At 42.7% G+C, this 12,498-nt stretch overlaps 1 protein-coding gene across 1 annotated transcript; it reads right to left on the minus strand.

Moving 5' to 3' along the window:
* Positions 1-2,202: 2,202 nt before the first annotated feature.
* Positions 2,203-8,305, minus strand: ywhaz (tyrosine 3-monooxygenase/tryptophan 5-monooxygenase activation protein, zeta polypeptide). Its single transcript, XM_027157401.2, is given in 7 exon segments — positions 2,203-3,801; positions 3,804-3,824; positions 4,451-4,546; positions 5,593-5,756; positions 6,505-6,628; positions 7,795-8,103; positions 8,191-8,305. Coding segments are annotated over 7 exon segments (906 nt in total). The 5' UTR covers position 8,305; the 3' UTR covers positions 2,203-3,723.
* Between the last annotated feature and the right edge of the window lie 4,193 nt (positions 8,306-12,498).

Below are 12,498 nucleotides of genomic sequence, written 5' to 3' on the forward strand. Positions count from 1 at the left end.
CTCTTTCACAGCTCTCTTTCTCTCTCTCTCTCTCTCTCTCTCACACACACACACACACACACACACACACAGCCATGTGAAACATTCCTGTGTTATTAGCTGGAGCTCACTTGTCTCTAAAGCAGAAACTCACAGAGACAGAGACACGCCCAAACCCAGAGATGGAATGTTCTGGAAAAAAAAAGCTCTAGAGTGATTACAGACTTACCATCCTGCATATAAACCTGAACAAACCCAACAACATCTAAAACACAGCAGAGCTATAAACACATACTGACATGATAGAGTGAGACATACAGATAGAATGAAAAGACGGATGAATAGAAAGATAAATGAAGCCAGAGACAGAAAAGACAGACAGATAAGGACACAAACACTACAAAGTCTGATCAAATAGACTGATAATTTATATAAAAACAGGTGAATAGATAACGAGACCCATACAATGGACAAGAAATGAGCAGACCAGCAGACAGACCAGCAGACAGACAGACCAGCAGACAGACCAGCAGACAGACAGACAGACAGAGCAGCAGGCAGACAGACAGACCAGCAGACAGACCTGCAGACAGGCAGACCAGCAGGCAGACAGACAGACCAGCAGACAGACAGACCTGCAGACAGACAGACCAGCAGGCAGACAGACAGACCAGCAGACAGACCTGCAGACAGACAGACAGATAGAACAGCAGACAGACAGACCACCAGACAGACCTGCAGACAGACAGACCACTAGACAGACAGATCACCAGACAGACCAGCAGACAGATAGACCATCAGACAGACCTGCAGACAGACAGACCAGCAGACAGACCTGCAGACAGACAGACCAGCAGACAGACCTGCAGACTGGTTGTTAAACAGACAGAAAAAAAAGCTTGAAATCCTGGACAAAGGGACAGAGATGGACAGACAAACAGAGAGACAGACAAGAAGGCCAACAAGCTACATATAATGAGCCACAGACAGGACAGAAAGACAGACAGACAGGTGGACACACTGGACCAAACCTCAACATACACAGACAAAAATACATGAACTGACAAAACAAGCCACAGAAGAGATGACCAGACCAGACGTTTGACAGTCAGACAGACTGGAACATGTGGGATGCGGTAGCCTGGTGGTTAAGGTCATGAGTTCAATCCCAGGACAATGAGCTGACACTTCTGAGCCCCGAACAAGGCTCTTAACCCTCAGTTGTATAAAATGAGATAAAGATGTAAGTCACTCTGGATGAGAGTCTACAAACGCTGGAAATGTAAATTAAATGTAATAATACATCAACCAACACAGCGGGCAGACAGATAACAGACAGATAACAGACAGATAATAGACAGATGACAGACAGATAACAGATGACGGAGATACAGACAGATAACAGACATAACAGACAGATAACAGACATAACAGACAGATAACAGATGACAGAGATACAGACAGATAACAGATAACAGACAGATAACAGATAACAGACAGATAACAGATGACAGAGATACAGACAGATAACACAGATAACAGACATAACAGACAGATAACACAGATAACAGACAGATAACAGATGACAAAGATACAGACAGATAACACAGATAACAGACAGATAACAGATAACAGACATAACAGACAGATAACAGACATAACAGACAGATAACAGACATATAACAGATGACAGAGATACAGACAGATAACAGACATAACAGACAGATAACACAGATAACAGACAACAGACATAACAGACAGATAACAGATAACAGACATAACAGACAGATAACAGACATAACAGACAGATAACAGACATATAACAGATGACAGAGATACAGACAGATAACAGACATAACAGACAGATAACACAGATAACAGACAACAGACATAACAGACAGATAACAGACATAACAGACAGATAACAGACATAAAAGACAGATAACAGTCATAACAGACAGATAACAGACATAACAGACAGATAACAGACATAACAGACAGATAACAGACATAACAGACAGATAACAGACATAAAAGACAGATAACAGTCATAACAGACAGATAAAAGACAGATAACAGACATAACAGACAGATAAAAGACAGATAACAGACATAAAAGACAGATAACAGACATAACAGACAGATAACAGACATAACAGACAGATAACAGACATAACAGACAGATAACAGACAGACGTAGAACAGAAGAAATAAACTGAGATCTTTGTGTTTGTTGTGTTCTTTATTTGGCTGAACTGAACCCGTCCCACATCATTAGCACTAACAGTATCAGTAAGACTTAACACGCTGAGGTGTGCTACAGAAACACAGCTGGATCAAACACAGGTGATGTAAAGTTACCCTGTTTAACAGACCTGAGCCCCACACACACGTGCACAAGCACACACACGTGCGCACACAAGCATGCACACACAAGCACACGTGCGCACAAGCACACACACACAAGCACTCTCACGCGCGCACACACTCGCACACACACACTCGCTCACTCTCATGCACGCACACACACTCGCTCACTCTCATGCACGCACACACACTCGCTCACTCTCATGCACGCACGCACACTCGCTCACTCTCATGCACGCACGCACACTCGCTCACTCTCATGCACGCACGCACACTCGCTCACTCTCATGCACGCACGCACACTCGCTCACTCTCATGCACGCACACACACCCGCTCACTCTCGTGCACGCACACACACTCGCTCACTCTCATGCACGCACGCACACTCGCTCACTCTCATGCACGCACACACACCCGCTCACTCTCATGCACGCACACACACTCGCTCACTCTCATGCACGCACACACTCACTCACAAGACGACAATGAAAGCCCTCAGCCCTCAACACTAGTGTAGCGCAGACAGCTGTGGAGTCGGACGCCGGGGTGATTAGTGCTGCTTTCTCCACAGCTCCAGAGTAAAGTACAAATCTATATCAGTTGTGATATTTCACATCAAACACAAAACAGATGCGTTATCAAATTAGAAAAGAAACCGAATGTAGACGTTTACCGCAGACCTAAATATTTAACCCCTGAAAATGGTCTCATGGGAATATTACATAATAAAGCTATGAGTTTTATCTGCACACATCAACACGTCGAACCCATCATTTAAAACTGATTCTCACTGGAAACTGAGGCCTGAAACACACCTGCGACTCAAAACCAACGACTGAGAAGAAAAAAGATTACAGTTTTCAGATAACTAAAAAGCTCATGGATGGGTGAGTGGAAATAACCAAATATCAGAAGGTAGTAATTTCATCAGCAGAAAAGATCGTCTGTGAAAAGACTTAAATCAATTATTACAATAATATGTAGGAGGTTTGGCAATAATCACAATACAATGTAATATCAGTGTATCGGATCAGACTGGAGTCTGATCTCAGTGTGAATCTCACTGAACCTCAGCAAAACCTCTCGCTCTTTCTTTTCTCTCTCTGTCTCTCTCACACACACACACACACACACACACACACACACACACACACACACACACACACACACACAAACACACACAAACACACACACAGTTTATTAAAAATGATCCCTCCCTCTATTTTGTGCCCCAAGGAATGATCAAATCTCTAAATGAACCACCCTCCTTATTACACACACACACACACACACACACACACACACACACACACACACACACACACACACACACACACACACAGGAGAGGCTGGTGCAGAGGAGCAGAGAGTGTGTATCAGGCGCTCAGCAGTTTTTCTTTTTTTGAATTTTTGTTTTTTTTGCTGTTTAGTTCTCCTGTCTCTCCTCTGTCTCCTCCTGAGTGTCTGAAGTCCACAGCTGAAAAAAACAACAGAAAACACACACATCACAAACTCTGCGTCACACACAGTCACCATCATTTACATTCAATTTACATTTATGACATTTGGCACACGCCCTTATTCAGAGAAGAACTTTTTAAGATTCACACACACCATCTTTCCCTCTCTCTCTCACACACACATACACACACTCCGCCTCTCTCTCTCTCTCTCTCTCACACACACACACACACACACTCCACCTCTCTCTCTCACTCACACACACAAAACCAAATCAGAGCTGCATATATCTGACATCTGATGACATCATAACTTCTCTCCACAGTATGGCTGTGATGTCACATGTCCCCCGTGTTTTCTGCTCACTTTCAGTGAATGAGATGGACATTAAAACCCGAGACAAAAAAAGGACCTGGAGAGAACTACTGACTTTAATATTTGTTTTTAACGGCTCTCAGAATGATAAAACGTCTGAGTGTTTTTGTTTTGCTGTTTTTAACCCTGGTGAGGAGCGAGGAGGAAACACCGGACACATGACCTCAGGACAGAGCTGTAGAGACAATGACATCACCAGGTTTCCCTCCCAACACGGGCAGAGAGGAAGTAGCTCTGACTCAGGACATGAGAAACTGGTGAACTCACTGTCAGGTTGTCTCGGAGCAGCTGCATGATCAGCGTGCTGTCTTTGTACGAGTCCTCAGTCAGCTGGTCGAGCTCAGAGATCGCGTCATCAAATGCCTGAACAAAAAAAGGAACATTGAGACACGGTCAGAAACAGTGTATTTTATACCCCTCCCCCCACAGACCACACCCTCTACATGCCACACCCCTCAGTCCAAAGACCACACCCATCTCCTCAAGAGACCACACCCCATCCCACCACAGACCACACTCTGTACATGCCACACCCCAATCCAAAGACCACACCCTCTACCTGCCACACCCCTCCCTCCACAGACCACACCCTCTACCTCTCTCCACAGACCACACCCTCTACATGCCACACCCCTCCCTCCACAGACCACACCCTCTACCTCTACATGCCACACCCCATCCCTCCACAGACCACACCTTCTACCTCAACAGACCACACCCCTTATTACCCATATGCTGCACCGCTCCCCACCATAACCAGACCACTCCCCTCCACAGACCATGTTCCGTGACAGACCACACCGCTCCCTACCTGGCCTGCACGCCTCAGCCCAGCCACACCCACAATTACATAGACCATTAACCCTTCCTCTATATTGACTACAACCCTTCTCCTCCCACTGGCCCACCCATACATATCAGTCCCTGATATAGATACTGACGCATCGTCTCAGCCCTAGCCGAAGACCAGATGGTGCTGAAACACATGAAACTGGCACAAAGCTCAGAGGTTTCTAAAACTCCTCTGTACTCGTCTCGTCCCTCAGAGATCACATGACCCACTTCCCTGATTTTCACCTCTTTAAAAAACAGAACACGGTGTTACCATCTTCCTCGCGGGCTACAGTGCTAACGCTAACGGCACACTTTTCATACGACAGGAGAGAAACAGCTGGCGTGGTAACCATAGCAACAGCAACGTGATCACAATGTGCGCTAGAGTTGAAAACCCACATTATATAAGTGGAATAAAAACATACATATATATGTTCTCTTTTCTGTGAATATGTGAGAATTCCGGTGAAATCATTACAGAAATTTTGAGATTTAGAAATCAGAAAACAAAACCGCAGTCAGAGCGCTATTCAGAGAGCTAGCTAGAACGCGGAGTAGTCGTAGGGTTCCCTCACCTTCTTGGCGAGTTCGCAGGCCTGTTCGCGGGAGCCGAGGATCTCGTAGTAGAAGACGGAGAAGTTTAGCGCCAGGCCGAGGCGGATGGGGTGAGTGGGCTGCATGTTCTCTGTGCTGATGTCAAACGCAGCCTGATACGCCTCCCTGGATTTATCCACGATGCCTGAAGGGAAATGTGTAGATATAAAAATCTCAGGAAGCAAAAGTATAAAGTAAAGAAAAGCAGCACACAGCGAGAGAGTCGTGTTAGCGTACGTTACATGAGCTTAACGTGCTCGGTTGTTGTTATGATTATGAATTAGAAGCGTGATTATGTCTCGCACTAGTGCGTCACTTTCTAACTTAGCTTTCTAAAGTGCTGTATAAAAGTGATCAGCTCAGATTATCTGTGCGTTAACGTGACGCTTTATCGCGGTTCTCTCTGTATCTCTGTACGGCGCATTTCTGAGCGCTAATGAACGTTGTGTTTCAGAGAGTTTTCAGTAAAACTGACACTGTGACATTTTCAGATTTATTTTTCTTCGTTTGTTTTCTCATGGGTGTGGAGCACAAGCTGAGACCTGCTCCTAATGTTCTAATTCAACCAGCAGGAAACCGTCACACATGGCGAGTCAGTGCATGCGCGCGCGCGTGTGTGTGTGTGTGTGACACAGAGTGTGTGTGTGTGTGTGACACAGACGGGTGGATCGTTTTTGTGTATGAAAGTGAAGAAATGCCGAGGTCTGTTAGTCTAGCTTCTTGTCTTTATATTTGTCATCACTGTCTGTCCCTAAACCTGTCTGTCCTTCTTTCAGCACCACTATAGTTCTCTCCATGTAGCTTTTTGTGTGTCTGTCTGCTTGTCTGTGTTTCTACTCGCTCGTCTAATATCCTAGCTTTCTGTGTAAACTGTGTAACAGATGAAACCTCACTGGTTTTGTTGTCTCCCACGGCAACCTCGGCCAGGTAGCGATAATAATCTCCTTTCATCTTCAGGTAGAACACCTGACTCTCGGCCGGAGACGAGGTACGGATCAGGAACTTTTCCAAAAGATGCTGAAACACACACAAACACACACACGATCGTGTCGGACGAAGCATGAATCGTACGCATCGGGAGACGTTGATTTTATCTTTCTAAAATGGCAGCTCTGCTCTGACAGGAGCGCGGGATTTATTATTAGGTTTATAGTTCTAATACGTTATCGTTTCTATAGCGACAGCTCGTTCGGGAGCATTACGTTAACTTGAAGGAATGAGGGTTTATAGCTGCTGTAATGTAAGTGAACAGGAATTGTCTTGTTTTGTGGAGGACCTTTCCGATGACCCTGCACTCCGTGTGTGTGTGTGTGTGTGTGTGTGTGTGTGTGTGTGTGATATCTGACACTCATCATTACACCGTTTTCAGTTTCTGTACAGACTGGAGACTGGTTGAATCCGATCGTATGCGAGTGTGTTTTGTACTGAACGCTCTGCTGAGTCTGGGCCTGTGTGCATTTCTGAAAGTGCTTGTGTGAGCATGTAGAGCTGCCAGAGGAGCAGATTCACACCACAGTAACGTCTCACTGCAGTCATCAGGTTAGATCAGTGTTACAGATCTGAGCACCACGTTCTCACCCCAAGCACAGCCTCCAGCTCTGGACAGGTTCTCCAGTATTGTTTTGTTACACATCTTCTATTCTTTCGTCTTATTAAACACACAAACCACTAAAGACTATAAACTCTCGTTTCACCGTTAATCTGAATTCGAAAGTGACACCAATGTTTACACAGGGAAAGTTTCTGGTATTCGGCGGGTTCGGAGCTAGTTTTTTTGATCGCACTTTGTCTGGACATAAACGTTCAGGTTTAATCCTGAACCCGACGACTCGGAAGAAGAAACCTGTTTAATATTTCATTTTGCGGGACATTTTGCGCTTACATCAAACTGCGGCGCTGGACGCTGCTTCCTCACTCGATATCACACAATAAACAAGTCATTTCAAATTCAGAATCGTGTGTAGCATAATATCATATACTATGATATGGATATTAATAAGTATTGGCACCCAGCATTTGAAAGAAACTCGAGCGTTTTGCTTCTGTAGCAAATCAATTCAAATTCAACTTTGTTGAAATATCCTTGAATCGTTTTTTTAGAATTGCAAAAATTTGCAGTAGAAGAGTTTGGACAAAACAATGCTAAACTATTTTTGTGGCAAAACCGACTGACTGGCTCTCACCAGCACATCATTGCAGATGGACTGCAGCTCGGACTCGATCTTCTCACGGTAATCTTTGGCGATCTGCTCTTTGTCGCTGTTCTCCGCCTTCATCTTCTGCTCGATGCTGGAGATGACCCTCCATGCCGAACGGCACGCCCCCACCACGTTCTTGTAGGCCACCGAGAGCAGATTCCTCTCCTCGTCCGTGAGCTCTTCTCCCTTCTCCGTCACCTGCTTCATCTCAGACGCCATGTCGTCATAGCGCTCGGCCTGTTCGGCCAGTTTGGCTTTCTGCACGAGTTCACTCTTATCCATGGTGATCGCTTTCTACAGTGGAGACACCAGAAACTGTGTTAATCTCACAAAAGCAGCTCATAAACAGATCTAAAACATCGTCAGTGTCATTTTCATTGCCTTCAGACTTTTGGAGTCTCCAGTTTCAGCTGTAACTTTCTGTTTTTCATAATCTTCAGGACAGATGAGTTTACTGTCTTTGTGTTTCTCTGTATCATGAAAAGCATTTTTCATGTTAATAACTTACAAATCAAACAGAATCTGATGAAGGAACGACTGCTAAACTTCATCTTACAAAATGCTAACAGGATTCACTAAGAGCGAAAGCTAGAAAGCAATCCAGAACAGGACTGGAACGTGTTTCTAGTAAAGAACGAGCCAATCACAGCACAGTGGGCGGAGTCAAGGGTTTCACTCTCGGTTAAAGTTCTTCAACACAATAACTCAACGTCGACTGTTTTATCCTTCAGATATTGAGATTAATTTGCGGATAACTCTGACTGTGAATCCAACGCTATAAAGATATAACAAAAAGTTCTGGAAAAAAAAATGCAATCTTACTATTTCTAAAGATGATAAGATTTTGATATATAAAACTATTACTTTAGTGACAAGTTTTTATCTGTGTGCAAACACAAAAATGCTATTTCATCAAATTTGAGCCCAAAAATAGAACATAAAGTATTGATTTTTACTGGATTATTGCCTATGAAGTGCCACAGAGGGACGTTTATTTAATTATTAAAAGGTAGTCGAGGAATAATATGCCTTAAGGGATCAGATTTGTTCATATTGAAGGTGTAAAATATAGAAATATAAAATGTTTGCAGTAAAAAGAGTTAATAAGAAGTAACACACCACCTTTATATGGCACTCCGATTAGAATTAATGAGAGAAATGGACATTAAATCAGAAGTAATTCAAATAAAACAGAACAAAATTAGTTATATATCATTATATAATTGTATTATAAAATTGTATTAGATCATTATATCATTATATTAGATATTTATGTCATTACATGAGCTATATTAGATCATTATTATAATATTAGATCTTTATATCATTATATTAGATCTTTACATTAGATCTCTATCATTACATGAGCTGCATTAGATCTTTATATCTTTATTAGATCTTTATATCATAACATGAGCTGTACAAGATCTTTATATTATAATAAATCCCTGTAATAGATCTTTATATCATTACATTAGATCTCTATATCATTATATTAGATATTTATATAATAACATAAGCTATATTAGATCATTACCACTATATTAGATCTTTATTAGATCTATATATCATTACAAGAGCTGCATTAGATCTTTATATAATAATAAATCACTGTAATATATATTTATATCATTACATTAGATCTTTATACCATAACATGAGCTGTATTAGATCTTTATATCATAACATGAGCTGTAATGTTCCTGTGGATGTTTTTTCCTCATGACTGACAGGAAGATTCACACAAAAGCGACTCGACATCACTGTCTAACAAAACACTTCACGCCCTGTAAAAAAAAAAAAAAAAAAAAAAAAAAAAAAAACCAGCACAAAAACTAAAAAGCGAACAGAAAGAAAACGTTTCATTGTTTAAAAGCCAAAAGAAAGAAAAGGAGCTGAATCTTTACCTCAGACCGGTGATGTTCCTGCTGCACAGTTGACACTCACAATCCGCGCGCTCTTCCCGGATGCATCCACGGGGTCTCCCACCCACTCACAGCTTCCCTGGAGCAGGGGCAGGGGCTGAGTAGCGCTGACGTCAAAGGCTACCATGGCAACGCAGATCCCGGGAATGTCGTGTTGATTTGATTGGTCGACACATGAAGGACACCAGAGGAAGCCCCGCCCACTCTAATCCTTCAACACCGCCTCAAGGCGGCCATATAAAGTTACACACTTCACTTTATATTAAATTCGGTGTTTATTCATTATTCAATTTTTACTACATTGTATTTATAAGATATTATATTACAGGTGCGTTTGACACTAACGAGGGGAAAATATACATCGTATTTTTCAGAAAAAGCCAGTTCTAAAATCAGTCAAATTCTTCTGCCTTTAAATGTAGAATTTAATCCTAAATCTATATAGAACATTTACAGACTTCATTTAATACTATAGACACTAACACCAGCACTAATACACTGTATTTAATACTATAGACACACACAAACACTAATACACTGTATTTAATACTATAGACACTAACACCAGCACTGATACACTGTATTTAATACTATAGACACTAACACCAGCACTGATACACTGTATTTAATACTATAGACACTAACACAAACACTAATACACTGTATTTAATACTATAGACACTAACACCAGCACTGATACACTGTATTTAATACTATAGACACTAACACCAGCACTGATACACTGTATTTAATGCTATAGACACTAACACCAGCACTAATACACTGTATTTAATACTATAGACACTAACACCAGCACTAATACACTGTATTTAATACTATAGACACACACAAACACTAATACACTGTATTTAATACTATAGACACTAACACCAGCACTGATACACTGTATTTAATACTATAGACACTAACACCAGCACTGATACACTGTATTTAATACTATAGACACTAACACAAACACTAATACACTGTATTTAATACTATAGACACTAACACCAGCACTGATACACTGTATTTAATACTATAGACACTAACACCAGCACTGATACACTGTATTTAATGCTATAGACACTAACACCAGCACTAATACACTGTATTTAATACTATAGACACTAACACCAGCACTAATACACTGTATTTAATACTATAGACACTAACACCAGCACTGATACACTGTATTTAATACTATAGACACTAACACAAACACTAATACACTGTATTTAATACTATAGACACTAACACCAGCACTGATACACTGTATTTAATACTATAGACACTAACACCAGCACTGATACACTGTATTTAATACTATAGACACTAACACCAGCACTGATACACTGTATTTAATGCTATAGACACTAACACCAGCACTGATACACTGTATTTAATACTATAGACACTAACACCAGCACTGATACACTGTATTTAATACTATAGACACTAACACCAGCACTGATACACTGTATTTAATGCTATAGACACTAACACCAGCACTGATACACTGTATTTAATGCTATAGACACTAACACCAGCACTGATACACTGTATTTAATACTATAGACACTAACACCAGCACTGATACACTGTATTTAATACTATAGACACTAACACAAACACTGATACACTGTATTTAATACTATAGACACTAACACCAGCACTGATACACTGTATTTAATACTATAGACACTAACACCAGCACTGATACACTGTATTTAATACTATAGACACTAACACCAGCACTGATACTGTAACGATGAGTCGTAAGACTGAGGATCCATTTGCAGCTTTAATATATAATCTCGGAAACAACAGGCAGAGTTCAGTACCGGTAAACACGACAGTGTAGGTAAGGCAAAAACGTAGTCAGAACAACAGGCAAAAGGTCAGGGCAGGCAGAAATCAGTCGTGAGGCAAAATACAGAAACAGATCAAAAACCAGAAACAGGAACAATCAGACAACGCTCAGAATGATAGCCGTAGCAAATCAAGACTTCGCAGTGAAACGGAGTTCAAGTTCATGCTTTATAGGAAACAGGTGATTGAAAGCAGCTTGTGGTGTAATCATGACAGGAGTGGTGGTTTGTGGGAGATGTAGTTCAGAAGCGCTTAATACTCCGGAGACGATTCTCTCCGTTGTGGGTGCGGAGGTGAGGCAGGTGTGCTGATCATGACAGAGCCCCCCCCCTGCGAGCGGCTCCTGACGCGAGGACGTGTGCGACGTCGAGGTCTACCACGAGACCGGGGAGCGGGCCTGTCTGGGTGGCGTAGGTGGAAGTCAGTGGTGAGTGAAGGGTCCAGGATGTCCCCTGCCTTGACCCAGGAGCGTTCTTCCGGGCCGTACCCCACCCAGTCGGCTAGGTATTCCAGGCGGCCCCGTCGGCGCCTGGAGTCCAGCAATTCGTGGACCTGGTATGCCTCTCCCTCGTCGACCAAGAGGGGTGCTGGTGGTTCGGCGGAGGTTTCTGGGTCTCTCGGTGGTCTCTCCGCGGGTTTCAGAAGTGAGGCGTGAAAGGTGGGAGATACGCGGTATGACGGGGGTAGTGCCAGGCGGTAGGAGACTGGATTAATCCGTCTGATGATGCGGAATGGGCCCACAAACCGTGGGCTGAGCTTACGACAGGGCAGACGGAGGCGGAGGTCACGGGTGGACAGCCAGACCCACTGTCCGGGTTGGTAGTCGGGGTGCTCACGGCGGCGTCTGTCGGCCTGTGTCTTTTGCCTGCGAATGGCTCGCCGTAGCTGCCGG

This window comes from Tachysurus fulvidraco, chromosome 24 (assembly GCF_022655615.1).
Source record: "Tachysurus fulvidraco isolate hzauxx_2018 chromosome 24, HZAU_PFXX_2.0, whole genome shotgun sequence".
Taxonomy (NCBI): Eukaryota; Metazoa; Chordata; class Actinopteri; order Siluriformes; family Bagridae; genus Tachysurus; species Tachysurus fulvidraco.